This window comes from Manacus vitellinus, unplaced genomic scaffold (assembly GCF_001715985.3).
Source record: "Manacus vitellinus isolate BGI_N305 unplaced genomic scaffold, ASM171598v3 scaffold_42_pilon, whole genome shotgun sequence".
Classification (NCBI taxonomy): domain Eukaryota; kingdom Metazoa; phylum Chordata; class Aves; order Passeriformes; family Pipridae; genus Manacus; species Manacus vitellinus.
The window spans coordinates 166,628-182,836 of record NW_021940553.1 but is presented as its reverse complement, the minus strand read 5'-3'; the positions used below and the strand labels follow the sequence as shown (position 1 = coordinate 182,836).

Sequence of the window (16,209 nt, the reverse complement as noted above, 5' to 3'; positions counted from 1 at the left end):
GTAAAAGCGGCGGGTATGTCTAATAGCTGATTTAGTAAAGCGCGGCGGTTCGATAGTGTTGTAAGCGAAAAGAGAAGTAAAAGCTTCGTTTCCCTGTGTGAGCCGCCGGAGGGAGCTGTGTGAGCGCTCGGTGCAGGGCCGCGGCGTTAAATGCGAGGGGTTTGTCACGTTTTATAACCTTTTTCTATCGATTATTGCCTGTAGCAGGGCTAACAATTCTATTACTATAGACTGTAGTCGATATATAATGCTCTTTTTTGTGCCTCCATACTCTGCTAACACATTTTCTTTTTATTTTTTTTTAAACACACCTTTAAATATTAATCACTGATGTAATCTCTCTGAGAGAGACTTACAGAAGTCCTTTGGATAGAGCAGGTATTTCTTGTTTATTTCAGTAAATTTCCAACTCCTTGATTGGTGGACACTTCAATATAATTCCCGGTTTTATGGAGATTTGCAGCACTGATAACACACACTGCATTGATCTCCAGAGTTCAGGGAAATTTATAGTCTAATGTCACTCACTTTGTGCTTCCCCTCCTGCCTTCAAAATTCAGTAAGATATAAGGGAATTACAGCATTTACTGCTTCATTGAAGTTCCCTTTCCTTCTTTGGCAGATCGGGGTCCTTCTGAAAACTCTGCTTTTGTGCGTAGTCTTAAATTACTGCCTTTGTTTTTGTTCCCCTTCAGCGTGATGGCGGAGGATATGGCATCCACAATGATGGGAGATCTCTGCTTACACATCAACGTGAAGATTTCAAATATTAAAAAGTCCTTTCAATTAAAAAAATTAGGTAAATGAGATTAACAGTGGGGTTCGGTTTGCACCTCACTTCAAGAAAAACATTGAGGGGCTGTAGAACGGAACGGAGCTGGGGAAGGGTCTGGAGCAGCAGGAGGGGCTGAGGGAGCTGGGGGGGCTCATCCTGGAGAAAAGGAGGCTCAGGGGAGACCTTCTGGCTCTGCAGCTCCCTGACAGGAGGGGGGAACTGGTGGGGGTTGGGCTCTGCTGCCAGGGAACAAGGGACAGGGAAAGGGGAAATGGCCTCAGATTGTGCCGGGGGTCTTAGGTTGCATATTGGGAACAATTGCTTCATGGAAAGGGTTGTCCAGCCCTGGCAAGGGCTGCTCAGGGCAGCGTTGGAGTCCCCATCCCAGGAGGGAGTTAAAAGCTGTGTGTGGATATTGCACTTTGGGACATGGATTAGTGGTGGCCTTGGCAGTGCTGGGGAATGTTTGGGCTCTGTGATCTTAGAGGGCTTTTCCAAATGAAATGATTCCATGAGCTCTGTTGGCTTGTGGAGCACGACAGTTTGACTTGCTGCTTCCCCTGGGTGGGAGGATATGGTGACTGGGGAGTGTAGACTTAGTAGGTAATCACTGCTTGTGGAGGGGAGGGAAATGGGATTTTGGGTTTGTTTGGTTTTTTTTTTGTTGGAGATTTTGCGGCTTAACATTCTCTCTTTGACAGGTGAAGAAAAACGCCTCAAACTTAATGTCCGTAAAATAGGAAAAGACATGATGCTCTTGAATGATCTCCTAGATAAAATGGAAACTGAAGTTAATCAGCAAGAAAAACTGAAGAATTTGCTACAAGTAATATTTTTTTGTTGTTGTTCATAAAATACTAAAAGATTCAAAGGAATCTTTGATAAGTGTGTAGTTGGTTTTTTTCCAGATCCTCAGTGATATGTTTGGATGCACGTTCTTAGAAGAGAAACTGGGGCTTGAAACAACCTTACTGATGGCATATTAAGCAGTTCTCCAGCTAATGAACATTAATAATTTTATTTTTCGAGGTTTATACATGGAATCATAGAATCACAGATGGTTTGGGTTGGAAGAAACCTTAAAGCTTATCTTTTTCCAACCCCCTTGCCGTGGGGCAGGGACACGTTCTACTGTCCCAGGTTGCTCCAAGCCCCATCCAAAACCTGGCCTTGGATACCTCCAGGGATCCAGGGGCAGCCACAGCTGCTCTAGGCAACCTGTGCCAGGGCCTCACCACCCTCACAGGGAGGAATTTCTTCCTAATATTTAATCTAAACCTTCCCTCCTTCAGTTGGAGGCCATTAGAAGCATGTCTTTATCACTGACCTTGAGAACATGTTTTTATGATAATAGATACCATGATCTAAAGAGCAGATCAACTTATAAATCTTTCCAATAGCTACAAAAACTGTTTAATTGGAGTATTTATCTATTCTAGTGTGTGTCTGCAGTGCCTTCATGTGCTAAGTCTTTGGGGAATGTAGGTGTGTGCGCTGTGGTATCTCTTCATCACTACCACCATTCCCCTGCCCAGACCTTGCTAGTTGTGTATTGTTAAAGATTTTCATTTGCCTGCTCAAACTTCTCAGGCACTTTGAGGACAAGGGCAGACACCCCTCGCTCTGTTTCTCTGAGCTTTACTACTTTCTTTTGGGAAATGATGGGGTAAAGAGGCAAGATGACAGGGAGAGAGCAAAGGACGCCTCTTAATAAAGCTGAAAATTAACTTAAATTGCCCTAATTTTACATGCTTGACGTCGGTAGGTTCAGATTACTGATGAAGTCTCATGTCAATTTCAGGAGCTCCAGCAGGCTGGTGAGAGAGATCTACATGAAGCACAGCACCTCCTTGAACACATTCCTCCCCACCTGCCTAAGCCAACTCAGAGCTGGTACGTGGTACATGAGCATGGGGGTGTCGGGCTGCTCCTGGCAGTGTCCGGGTGCAGCATTGTGGAGCTCTGCTCCTTTCACTCTGTGTTGACTCTGAAATTTTGGGAGCCAAGGTTGTATCTATCGATTCTGGATTTTGCTCTTGTCCAGGCTTGTGCTACCACCCTAAAAAATCCACCAGGTGAAGTCCATAAAATGGCAAGTTGTTCCAATGGAAGCTTCCAGTGGCAGGTGTGATGCAGTAGAAAGCAAAGGCTTCTATGGATGTAAACACTCCTTGCTTTAAAATCACAAACACACTGATTTTATAACTGTAGTGCCTGTGGATTGAAGGGCGGGTAAATGATCCCAATGCTAGGTCACTAGAACTGAAGTTCACCACTGGCCTTCCAAACATAATTTAAAAAAAATCCTCTAACTTGATCATCTTTCTGAGGGGCTTTGAATTATCATCAGGGGTTTTTTATCCTCCTTTCCCTGCAGCAACCTGCTGGCATTGATTTCAGGTAGCCATGACATCCCCTGCCTTGGAGAGGGCTGTGGTAAGAAGCTGTTCAGAATCAAGTAGCTCAGGTGTGAGAATGGCACACAAGTACGTGAGACAGCAGCTGTTGTTCAGAAGGCTTCTAAGATATTGTAACTCTGACTGAGTTTCTCAGCTCTTTCTCTGGCCTCTTGGAATTGCTTTTTATTTATGAGTGATGTTAGTGTATGCCAGGTGGGGGTTTCTTCCAAAGTCTTAATATCTGGGGATCCCAGGACTTGTTTCTAGCCTTGTACCTTGTCAGAAGGCAGTTTATCAGTCTGTTTGAATTCAGTGCTTCCAATATGTGCCCTCAATATCTCAGCTTTATACCTTGGTCTGGTTCCTGATACCAGACAAGCCTCAGGCTGGAAACATTTCAGGTGTATTTCAGCAAAGCAAAAGGTTAAGTGTGTGGAAATAGGGTTCCAGAAGAGAAAAGTTAGATGTCATTTTAGTTGGCATGTAGCAATATTCTCATTGGTGTAGGTACTGCTTTTATTGAAACTTAGATTAGTCTTAGCTGGTGGACAGATGACTTTTGCGGGAGCTTTTTCTGACTGCAGTTCTTTAGACATGAGCCCTCAGTTTGGGAAACAGTCTCTCAAAATGTGTCTAGAGCTGTCTTGTTCCTTTTCAATTTAAATGTTACTTTTTGTGTGTGTGTGAGAGAATCAAAGTCCTTCAGAAATTACCACTGGGGTTCTGCCTTTTTTGTCATAACCTACTTTCTTAATTTAGGAAACCCTTTGTCCTAAGTTTGTGTCAGCTCCTGGAAGTTGTTTAGATGCAAATGAGGCTTGTTTAGTGATTGTGCCACCTCTGATATCAAAAACATTCTTTTGGGATGTTGATTTCCCTTCCAGTCTTGTCCTGCTTGTGATCAAGAAGTTAATTGTGATATGACTTTAGCTGGTCCTTCCTGTTCTGGACAGAACCACATATGTAAAACCAGCCAAGCTTTTCTGATAATTTTCTACAGACTGTGCTCTGCCAGCTCACAGCTGCTGTTCCGTCACTGTCAGTGTGTTGTTGGTTTCTCCTGGGGAATAACACATTTTATGTTAATGCCATTTGTCAAAGCATGCTTTCTCCTTTTGTCCTCATCTTGTCAGTTCTTGATGTTCACCATGTTGTGCAGTGGAGGGTCAAGGAAGTGCAAGACAGGACATAATTGATCAGAATCCACCATATCACTGCTGATATGTTTTCAGTCCTCTTCTCCAAACCTTCCTCCACTGACCTCCTCCATTTCTGTTCATTTATGTCCCCACGTGTGTGGAGATGGGGGTACTAATGGACTGTTGAGTGACTGTCATGAGATAATGCAGAAAGCAGAGCCAGCACTTGAAGGCTGGTGAGATAGGCCTTGAAATCCCCAGGAGAATGAGAACACCCACGCAGATGAATTGAACGATTCATGGCTTTAGCTATTGTTTCTCTCCTGTGTTCTTGGGGTTTTCTTTTCTTGTTTACCAGAGGAATCTCACTGAAATAAAAACCAACTTCAATGTCTCTCAAAGCCCTTGTATCCCAGGTGTTTACTGAGAGCAGTTTATCACTATGCCAAGGCTGGGTTTTGTAAACAAGCGTCAGTTCTTTCTTCTCATCCTCCAGGTCAGGGTGAACTGTGTCTATACCACGTCAGTGCAGCAGTACAGGGTCAAGGGATTGGGTGGAAACACAAAGCAAAAGCACCTGGGGATGAGGAACCGTGTAGAACCATTGTTGCAGTAGGATGGATGCCAGGAGACTGGAGTGTGGGAGGAATGAAGTTTCAAGATGTGAACTCTCTTCCCTTTGTCCTTGTTTTTATCCTTCCATTCCAAACCCACCTCCAATACCACCCAGAATCCCCCCTACTTCCCTTTCCCTCCTCTTTGTTGACATTCCCTGCTACCTCCAAGGATGCCAGGATTCGTTTTGTTGTTGTTGTTCTGATGTAAACAGATGTTTTTCAGATGTTTACATCGGAGCAGGTTTAGCTGTTGGTGCCTGGGGTTTCAGAGGGGCTCTGGGTTGTGTCAGGCTGCTCCCGTCCCTGTCACTGGCCAGGCCGTTTGAGAGTCCAGCAGGTGGCACTCCCTGTCCTCTCGTGGCACTTGTCTTTCCTGGGATTGGGACACTGAGCTTGGGTGTGTCACATCAAGTGACACCTCGAATCCCAGCCCCGGGTCAGCCCCGGGGCACTGCTGTGCCGTTCGCTGGCTGTGGGGCCCCACGTCAAAAAAGAATCTCTTATGGGAAGGTCAGATCAAAGTCGAGGATCAGTTTCTTGTGCCAGGTCAGCTCTGTACTGCTTTAGTTAACTTTGTTGCACATCCCAATACTGTCCATATGCTCCAACGGCCAAATGCATCCTCTTTGCTGTCCTCATGCCAAGGAGCCTCTAGGTGGGTGGCTGGGAAATCACTCTGGGTTTGAGGCTCTAAGCTGAGCCTTTAGAGGAAAAAATAATGCTCTAATAACCACTCAGAGCAGGAAATTCTTTGACTTTGGGGATCTTGCAAAAAAAAAAAAAAAAAGAAAATATTAAAAAAAATCACAGTCTGCTGGATGTTGTTGAATTTCTTTACTTCAAAAGACTAATGGATGAGTCAGGCTTTCCAAGATTTGAACTTGTTTCAGAGAGCTCTGAAGTATTTCAAATCTGCAGCTCTGTGCTGTGGTTCATCTGATAAAAAGCCAGGCCTGGTGTTCTCTGAAATGTAATGGTACATTGAATTCTGAGCTGCTCTGTGCTGTGTTTGGACTGCTTCCAACTCACCTGCTAGCAGTCTCTGTAGCAGAGAAACCAAGAGCTGTATTGCAGTCACCTGAAGGATGCAGTTTGAAATGGGAGTAGGCTTGCTTTATTTATTTCTGTTTTGCGGAATATCGTTAATTCTGTTCATCCAGCTTAACAGATGGATTAGGATTTACATCTGTGAGTAAGCAGACTCCATAATGTAATGGAATTCTCCTTACTACTTATCTGCTATTTATACACTTAATATTCATTCATTTCGCAGCATCACTGTGCCAACTGTGAAACACGAAGAACGAACAAAAGTGTCAGAACCTGAACCTGCTAAGAAACCTGCAAAAGAGAAAAGAGTCATTAAAGAAATACCGTTAATAATGGCAGAAGAATTTGAAGCTGTTCCTGTGTAAGTAAGCGTGGTTTTCCTTACACCCTGCCACATCAATTTGGGTGGCAAACACAGGTTTGGGAAAGTGACCTCTTGCAGAACTGGGACTGACAGAGATGGCTTGAAACTTTAAATATTCCACAGGGTGAAACACCATTATGATAGCTCCAAATAGTTGAAATGCAGCACTGGCAAGCCTGAAAATGAAATTAAGAGTCTTCCCTTTTATTGGGAAGATCAGAACTAATCAGTTAAAATCCAAACTTCTTATTGCAAAAGTCACTGTAATTGTATGAGCAGAAATTTATTAGCTAACAGGTGAATTCTCTTCTTGTCTTGAGAACTTACAGAAAAAAAAAAAGAGCCATGATCTCATAAGATGAAAGGTTTGTTTACAGCTAGAAGGAAAAATAATCATAAATGCTGGTTTTATTTGACCCAGTTATTGGTTTCTGGAACTTCAATTCTTGATTTATCAATCTGTTTTCAGATAGCAAAGGAAATCAAACTTGTTTCAAGGAGAAAACGCTTTGCACTGAAATTCCCAAATTTCTTCAATAGAAAGCTGTGGGTATTTTTCCCTAACATTGGGACCTGATTAATGGATATCCTTGTCTGAAGTCTGTCATATAGGAATAACTTTTTTTAAATGGCTTTTTTGGGGCAAGGATAAATATTTCTGAAAAAAAGGAGAAATTTCTCTAAGGCTTAACTGTTATTGAGGCTCTAGATTCAGTGTGTTCCCTGACAATACCCGTTTCAATATGAAATATGTTTTTGAGTCTGTATTTTGCTTGAGGCTTTCCAGTAATTTTTCCTGCAGCTTTCAAAATTTTCCGGTGAGTCGTGTCCATTTTCTTTCTTATCCTGAATGTTGAGCTAATGATAAAGGACTTCTGGTTATCTCTTAAAAGAGCATGCACCTGGTAATTTTTATTCTGCAGATCACCTCTAGTATTTTTTGTATTTACTCCCTTAGGTAGATCTCTCCTGATAAAATTATTGGAGCGTAAAGCCGGGGCATGGGAGTCTTTGGTGTTTATATCTGCTCTGGCAAGAGAAGTAGACACAGACCATTCCAAGTAGATATTATTTAACAGTTAAAGCTGTGGTCTTCCACATCACAGGACAGGTAGTTGTGGCACTTGGGGGACGTGGGTTAGTGGTGGCCTTGGCAGTGCTGGGGAAAGGGTTGGACTTGATGTTCTCAGAGGGCTTTTCCAGCCTACAGGATTCTGTGATCATCCTTGAAAATAGAAGGCTTTCCTCTGCCGTTCACGGACACAGAGGATGGGGACAGAGGCCAGATGGATCCTTTTCCTGCTCATTGCAGGCTTATAGAGAGGTTACATCTTAGAGTGTGCTGGTGGAGCTCTAGGAATAATTTTATTCAGCTGGGAAAAGCATGTTTGTTCTGTGGAGGAAGATTTACATGAATTTACATAGATCTATTAATCTACCAGTATTACTGTTGCCTGGCAATGTTGTAGTACAAGATTGAGGGAGTACTTGTGATTTCACATACTGTTTGATCAAATCTAAGCAGCAAATATTTGTGACCCAAATTTTCTTGCACCAAACATATTCCCTTGGATGAACAAGGGTTGGGTTCGCATCCCAGTTCTCCAGGTCAGCACTGGTTCTGACCTAGGATCACAGTTGGACTCGATTATCTTAAAGGTTCCTTCCAACCCAAACAATTGTGTGATTCTGTTCTGTGGTCAGAGACTTGCAAATTATCTTACCCTTCAAATCTGTTCCAGAAAGGCATTTTTTTGAGGAAGAGAAAGGAAATTTCTTGGTATCTGTCTCAGTTAACATTGAGTTCAAGGCAAAGGAAGAATCTTTCTTTATTCTGTGTCTGAAATTCTTGCTGCTTTCTAAAATGTTTACCGCTTAAAATATTTTAGCATCTGCACATTCATTATAACTCTCGAGTTTCAGAAGATGATAACTTGAGGGAATATGTTTCTCTTAGCCTAAGCATTTTTTTAGGGAGCAGGTGGTGGCCATTAAGAGGTTTATCTCTTTTAGTGTGGTATATATGTGATACACTGATGCTCTTCTTTTCTCTGAGGAGGACATCACTGTGCTTTGGTTTTCATACCTATGGAAAAAAATGCTTCGAAAAAGAAATTGGGTCACTTGTTTTGTTTTTTTTTTTTTTTAAAGGAAGATTTTCTGAGTTTTGCTGGTTTTGGAATAGTGATGCAGATTTTAAAGTTCTTTTAAATCTAAATTAAATGGCTGGATTTGGAACTTCTCAACTTTGTATTTTTATGTTAGTATATGTATGGACTGAAATAAATGTCAGCATTTACAGGTTTTCCAGCCATGGTTGGGTAGAAACATGAGAGGGCCATGAAACAGCTGGAGTTTTTATGATCCTTAGTTATGCACAGAATAAAAATTCCGCTTGGTTTTGAGAGAGTTTAATTTCAGATTAAAGCATCCTGGATGCCCGAGGGCCTTCTCAGAGCCCTTGTTTCTTAGGTTTAGGTAACCCAATCCTGCTTGTCCGTTTCAGCCTCAGGATGGGTTGAGGTGCTCCCTTGGCTTTATTGAGTGTGTTCACTGAGTGTCTATTGATAGTGGGAGCACAGGAATTTAGATTCAGGTATTTTATACCTCTGGGCTTAGCCTTCATAGCTCTGCACGTTCCCCTGTGCCTAAGGGAGGCAGACAGAGCAATAAATAGCAGTTAATGCATACAGGCAAAGCCTTCCTGTGGTCGTAGGATGTGTTGTTTATGCTGTGGCTGCATCTCAGGGGTGGCAGTGCTGCTTTTATTTCTGTGCAAAGTAGATCGTTTTTATAATTACAAAACGGCTGCACATCCAACTTTGGATTAATCGAAGAAGTATCAATAAAGTTGAAAGCTGGCTGCGAGTAACTTCGTGGCAACTAAGTTTCAAACTCAGTCTGAACTAAGAGCAGTTAACTTTGAATTCGGGAGGTTTTACACACCTCGTTTGCACCTGGCAGCGGGGACTGGCTGTTATTGAAATCTACAGCAAACACTTACTTTTAGTTGGCAGTGGTAAAACAAAAATCCTGCCCACATTCTGGTTTGGAATATTGAACTTGTAGTTGATTAGCCACTTCCGCTTTAAATTCTCTGTATGTTTTCCAAAGACCTTTGGTTTGCTGTAGCAACTGAATGATGGTCACAGGATAATTCAGGTTGGCCTGGCTCTTACTGCCATGTTTTCTGGGGGGTCGTGTTGTTATTTCAGTTTCAGATTTCATTTTTATATAATGGCTTCTCGGTTTGCAGCACTGTTCCTTTTCCTTAAAGGCATGCCTTTACATCTATAAATACTGAATAGCCTTACTTGCAAATTATCCCAGTGTTCTAGTTTTTCCACATCACTTTGGTTTTATCTTCTGTGCTTCCTGTACCTCTAGGCTGTTATCAACAGATCTTATTCTTCTAGTACTGGTTTTATGAAATGCTCTGAAAGTTCAAAAGTGGACCTTACTGGTGCAGAACGGTGCCTGCACAGCTCAGTAGGCTGCACAATGAAATATAGAAGACAACACAAAACTGGTAGTTCTTCAAAAAAACCCACCAAATAAAAGAATGTGAGATCAAACGCAGGTTATTTGTGGTGATGGTATGAACCAAGCTGTGCTCTTAGGCAAACAGATTTCATTTCATGCCATGTTTTCTGTGAAGTCACTTGATTTTTCCGTGTTTGTAGTTTAAGTGGCATGCTATAAAAGCAACTTTTATTCCATTTTGAAAGACTTTTTACAGCTTAAACACTGGATATATTTTACTTCATTTAGATTTCTAGTATTTCGTTTTTCTGGTTTAGAATTTGTCGTGGCTTTTTTACCTTCAAGACTGTTAAACAATCAAGAAAATGAACAGAATTAACTACTACATTTATTCATTAACACAAAGCGGAGGAAACTGCCTCTGACTAGGAATGGCTTGTTCAGTTAAGGCTGACGAAAGAGAAAAATAAACAAGGAACTTTGCGACTTTCCGGTTACTGATTTTTATTTTTATTTCTATTTGTAGGTATCTGAAAGGTCGTTTAGCGTATGATCAGATTAATGCAGTTGTTCAAGAGATTAACAAGGCTGTCGTGGAGAAGTACAAGATCAAGCATCGGCCTTTGAAATCTATGTGTTTTGCAGTCAGAAATCTCTACAACAGGTTCATAGAAGAAGAAACTAAAGATACTAAAGGTATTTCTTTTTTTTTTTCCCTTTTTTAGTACCTAATTCGTAACACTTGGACGTTGCAGCCCAAGTATAATAATACTGGACTTTTTTTCCAGTATTTGTGACTGAAGAGTTATCCCACAACTGATTTGGTCACTTTTTGTATGTTTTCACTGAAAACACGTCATTTCCATGGCGTGTCGTGGCAGAAACTTTGAGTGCACAAAGATTTAAGTTTGGAATCACTACAAGTTCTGGAAACTCCCAGTTTGATAAACGAAACATATAAACTGTGTTTTCAGTTTTTAAGCTAGAATGGACATAAACTATTGAAAATTTGTTCTGAAGCTGGGAAGTCTGACTAATCAGTTGTCCTGCAGTGGCTTTGTGGGAGAGACAGGTCCATCTGACAATCTTAAGAAGTTTTCTTCTCTTAAAAGCATAGAGGGAGTAAAAATCAGCCAAAATACCTTTACCTCAATTGAAAAGAAAGTTTTGCTTGCAGGTTAGTTTTTCCAAAAAATATGTGGCACGGTAAATCTCTGATATTAAAATCCCCTTTTTGACATTCCTTTCCTTCTGAGAACAAGTATGTAATTATTCCTGGAGGGGTGTACTGCACATGTCAAGCTTGGCCATGTCCTTAGAATGCCCTCATGCTTCCAATTTCAGACATAAAGAGTGGAGCAAACTCTGTTCTGTCTCACAGAAAAAGAACTTTCTCTGACAACACCTTGGCACCCACCTCCCTGTTTTTGGCCTGGACAGAATGTGAGAACATTCTGCCCTGAGCACTCACTGTGTACTCAGGAGGCACTTTATGACAAACTGCAACTTGTTCTTGCTTTGGTTTTGTTGCTGTTCAAGACTCTCAGTGTTACAGTACGGTGATTACATCACTCACTTCTGGATTCTAAATGCAGCTTTTCTGTAGGGAAGGACTGTGATCTGATGGACCTGCCTGTCACTTTATTTTGAGACCTATAGGATAAGCATAGGATCATGGATTAGTTTGAGTTGGAAGGGACCTTCAAGATTGTCTCATTCCACCCCCCTGCCATGGGCAGGGACACCTTCCACTAGCCCAGGTTGCTCCAAACCACGTCCAACCTGATCTTGGACACTTCCAAGGATCCAGGGGCAGCCACAGCTTCTCTGGGAAACCTGTCTCAGGGCCTCACCACCCTCACAGACAGCAATTCCTTCCCCATATCCCATCTAACCCTGCCTTCTGGCAGTGGGAAGCCATTCCCCCTTGTCCTGTCCCTCCATCCCTTGTCCAAAGTTGTTAGCTTGTCCTCCAGCTCTCCTGGAGCCCCTTTAGGCCCTGCAAGGGGCTCTCAGGTCTCCCTGGAGCCTTCTCTTCTCCAGGTGAACCCCCCCAGCTCTCCCAGCCTGGCTCCAGAGCAGAGGGGCTCCAGCCCTCGGAGCATCTCCATGGCCTCCTCTGGACTTCCTCCAGCAGCTCTGTATCTTTCTTACATTGGGGTCCCAATGGGCTGGACACAGGACCCCGGGTGGGGTCTCACATGTCATACAGAGGTCAGTGTTTAAAGGACTTTATTGAAATCATACTAAACACATGCAGCTGGATAACTTCATGTGACTAGCTTCTGATTTGGGCTCCAATGGTTTGGTTTCTCTAGACATGTTTTGCCTCAGTCTAACAATAGCTTATATTAATCTGGGATTTCTTAAAATACTTGCTTCATCACTCTTAATTTACAGCATTTTTTTCGTTTAACTGTTTCTGTCCTTAGACCTATAGTAAGGAGTTTGAGCCCATGGTTACTAGGACAGGCTAAACACTAGGAAGGCCCTCCTAGGCCTGAGATGCTGCTCCATGATCCACAGGAGCATTGACAGCAGTGAAGAAACCTTTCTAGCAACTTGACAAAGCTACAGGTAGTCAGAGAGAAATTTCTGCCAGAAATTTGAGGGTTTTAAATCTGAAAGATTGAGGTATTTCATTTCTTCAAGCACCCGAGAGACAGCCTTATTTTCTTGTTTGTGTTAGGAAGTTGGACATTCAGCATCTGATAGAATATGTGTGTTTGTGTGGTAGGTTGTTTTGTTTAGGGTTTTTTTTGTGACTAATCATCCAGAAAGTCTAGAGAAAAGGTCTGGCAGGCTGTCAGGCAGTTCTTATCTGGCCAGCACAAAATGATTAAATGTCTTTATCCATTGCATTTTTCAGGATGAGTTGTGCATTCATTGATTTGTTTGCTTAAATCTCTACTGTGAGTGACCCTCTACTTAGAATTCCCAGAGTTTCCCATCCTGGGCTGATTGCCAGCTGACCTGTTCTCTGATTTCAAGATGAGAAAAGATGCTGCCTGATTTGTCAGGGTAAATTCCAGCCAGTAAGGTGATTCAGGGAGTTTAGCTGGTTGTTTAGTGCATGGACCAAACCACCACCCTTCATCCAGCTCTGGCTTCTTCATAAAAAAGATCCTGCTATGCTGAATGTTACAGCCCTGAATTCTGGGCAAATATAAGAAGAAATCTTGCTGAAATTCAGGACATTCTGGTGTTCCCCTGATGTAACAGACTAACCAGTATGCAGGTTATCCCTGGGCTCCTAACACTTTGGGTTTAATGCCCTATTACCAGAACTTGTAAATGGTCTCTATCCAATGGTACTTGTATTTTAAGCAGTTATGCAGGTTTTCTTCTTTTCCTGGTAAACAAACTTCACACTTCTTATCTGTATGGGAATTCAGTGGTGTTACAAGCTCAGAGATTACAGCATAGTTTCCTGTTTGGGAGAGATCTAGATTTGGACAGTTATTGTCTCTGAAAGATTCTACTTTCTATTAGACATGTGTCACCAACTCTCAAAGTGGACCAGTCTGTGTGAAAACACTACCTGTTATTCTTCTGCTCTGGCTAAAGAATATTTTGGGGAACATTATGCTTATAAATACTCTGGGACCTTAGTCCTTTACTGGCAGCTTCAGCTTTCCAGCTTGGATCAGCTATATTCTCTTCAGTTAAACTGGAAGGACCTTCTAATAACTTTAATGGAGCACCTCTTCTTTCTTTGTCTTAGATGTCACTGCCTCTGCCTTAAAGGATAAATTGAGGAGGGAGAATGCTATCTTATTTTTCCAAGCTGAAACGCCCCACTCCTGTGTCTTCCTTCTCATTAAACTTGGAGTCGCTTCCTTCTACCTCCCCTCCTTGAAGATAATTGGACATTTCCTTCTTATACCTCAATTAGCACATCCCTGGTTTCAGATTGCTTTTCTTTCTTACAGTTTTGTGGAGATACATGGTTAAAACCTTGTGCCATGTTACAGGAAGCATTAAATATACAGTCTTTTTACTAGGTCTATAATTATCTCCTGTCTGAGCAGTGGAAAAAGACTGAGTATGAAATCACAGCCATGGAATATAGCTACGGAGTGCTTAAAACTGTGGAGTCATTCAGGCTGGAACAGGCCTCTAAAAGATCACGAATTCCAACCACCATCCCAGCACCATGCTCACCACTAAAACATGTCCTCAGGTGCCACATCCTTACAATTTTTGAACACTTCCAGGGATGGTGATTCCACCACTGCCCTGGGCAACCTGAATTGTAATGATAATTTCCTTATGGAATTAGTTAATCAGCTACAAGAAGGCATGAGCTGCCAGCTCTGTCTGATGCAGGACCCTCCTGTGCCATTTTCTTAGAGGCTGCAGAGAGGATGCTGTTCCTGTGGTTAGTCTTTTTCTTGCATTTCCTTAAGTAACGAAAAACTATTCTTTTCCAAATCGGATGGAGGTCAAAGGAATGGTGGGCTGCATGGCTCTGATGTATGCAGGGCTCTGTCCTCCTTTTTGCAAAGAGCCAATTCCAGAACTTGAGTTCCTGCCGGGAGACAGAGCTCACTGAGTGGGGCCTGAGGATGATGCAGGGTGTCTGAACTTCATGGGAAGGCTGGTAATTCTCTTTCTGATGACAAATTTATAAAGCAGAACAAAGTTCCTGAGATAGTGTGAGGCCTCCCTACTGCTGATGGTAGCTTTTCCGTCAGTGTGTGGAATTGTTAGGAAAAGGTGGCGTTCTCAACTTGTGAAACCTTAAAAGTGTATCCTGTCCTTTCTCTGGCAAAATCATTATTTGTTTTCCAGGTGAATTTTTTATCGTGGAGGCTGATATCAAGGCGTTCACCCAGCTGAAGCTGGACAAGCGCTTCCACAGCATCCTGAGCATCCTGAGGCACTGCCACAGAGTGAGAGAAGTTCGAGGCTCAAACCTGGTCCGCTACATCATCTGCTAACGAGCTTCCCATGGGCCCAAGAGAGAGACATTCTGCCTGTGTGCACTCCTTTCCAGCTCTCTTATTTCCTGAAAGACAGGAATGAGGAAAGAGAGGCAGTATCAAACAGCCTTGAGGTTGTTTGAGTTTTGTTTTGAAAAGCTGAGGGGAACTACTCTCTTTTGGTAAGTTACAAATTCAAACCAGAAAGGCAACTGGTTACAGGTAGCTTTAATCGCATTTTCATGTCAGCACATGAAAGTTAAATGCTCTGCATGTTAATAATTTTTGTGTTTATGAGTTGGAGATTGTATTAAAGACTCTAGGGTTACTCGAAGGAAGCATTTGTGGTTTTTTTTCTTAATGCCTCTAACCAATTTCCAGATTTCCTTTTTTTAATATTTCTTCTTCTTATTCTAACTGTATGTTTTGGAGTTTTCTGCGTCAGCAGGTTGACTTTTCTTCCTGTGCCATTTACTTTGTGATTATGTAGGTTTAACTTTGAAAGTTGTAGGGAAGAAGCAAGAAGAGCCTCGGCCAGGCCCAGAGGAACCACCTCCAAGCAAAAAGTGAGCACTTTGTAAGGAGAGGTCCCACATGTGGAACAGTTATGGCAGCCTTGAAAAGGAACTTGGTGGGCAAACAAGACTGAGAGACAGGTGTCTAATGTTTTAATTAGTAGTATAATTGGGGAAGATGATCAAGGCCATGTTGGACGGGGCTCGGAGCAACCTGGTCTAGTGGAAAATGTTCCTGTCCATGGCAGGGGGTGAAATGAGATGGGCTTTAAGGTCCCTTCCAACCCAGGCCATTCTGGGATTCTGTGAGACCTATTCTTAATGATTAAAACTTGCTGTTCTCAAAACATTTGATTCCTTGCTGAAACAAGATGCAGTTATATGATGGTGTTCACCCAATGGGTGGTTGCCGCTGACAGTGGTTTTTTATACTTAGGTGGAGGCTGGGATCCTTGGGATTGCCTTTTCCTTCTGTTGGATATTAAAAACCAAAACCTTATAGTATACAACATAACCTTGGTTTTGCCTATTCATGATAAAGTCACGAGAGTTTCATCAAAAGTTTTTTTTCTGTTCAGGTATCACTGAACAGTTTTTTCTTTTTTTAATTTTTTGTTTTCCTAGTACTTGTTTTGGTGTGGGTAAACTTGAACAGTTTTTTTTCTTTTTTTTTAATTTTTATTTTCCTAGTACTTGTTTTGGTCTGGGTAATCTCAATTTCTACATGACCTTTTTTTTTTACCTCCTTATGTTTTGTTGCGGGGATTGCAGTTTGTGCTTGACTAGGTGTTGGTTAACAGCTTTCAGTCTGTTACTGTGGAGTTTTTAATTTTCTAAACTATTTTCCCTCAGGCATATTCTCGCAAATGCGCTCGTTATTTTTAATTCCCTACCCTAACAGTACGTTTTCTTTTTGTTTTACTTCTCCCAAGGAAGTCTGGA

At 42.1% G+C, this 16,209-nt stretch overlaps 1 protein-coding gene across 1 annotated transcript; it reads left to right on the top strand.

The window, feature by feature from the left end:
• Positions 1–41: 41 nt before the first annotated feature.
• Positions 42–15,041, top strand: SKA1 (spindle and kinetochore associated complex subunit 1). Its single transcript, XM_008928609.3, has 7 exons — positions 42–159; positions 696–799; positions 1,477–1,601; positions 2,577–2,668; positions 6,204–6,341; positions 10,354–10,523; positions 14,622–15,041. The coding sequence occupies exons 2-7, from the start codon at positions 700–702 to the stop codon at positions 14,768–14,770; spliced, it is 774 nt and encodes a 257-aa protein (XP_008926857.2). The 5' UTR covers positions 42–159; positions 696–699; the 3' UTR covers positions 14,771–15,041.
• Positions 15,042–16,209: the final 1,168 nt, after the last annotated feature.

Bases quoted from the DNA above. Each gene is read 5' to 3' on its own strand.
- SKA1 (XM_008928609.3), top strand. From the start codon at position 700: ATGGCGGAGGATATGGCATCCACAATGATGGGAGATCTCTGCTTACAC. The intron at 2,669-6,203 runs GTACGTGGTACA...TTCATTTCGCAG, and splicing joins CCTAAGCCAACTCAGAGCTG to CATCACTGTGCCAACTGTGA. The intron at 6,342-10,353 runs GTAAGTAAGCGT...TTCTATTTGTAG, and splicing joins GAATTTGAAGCTGTTCCTGT to GTATCTGAAAGGTCGTTTAG.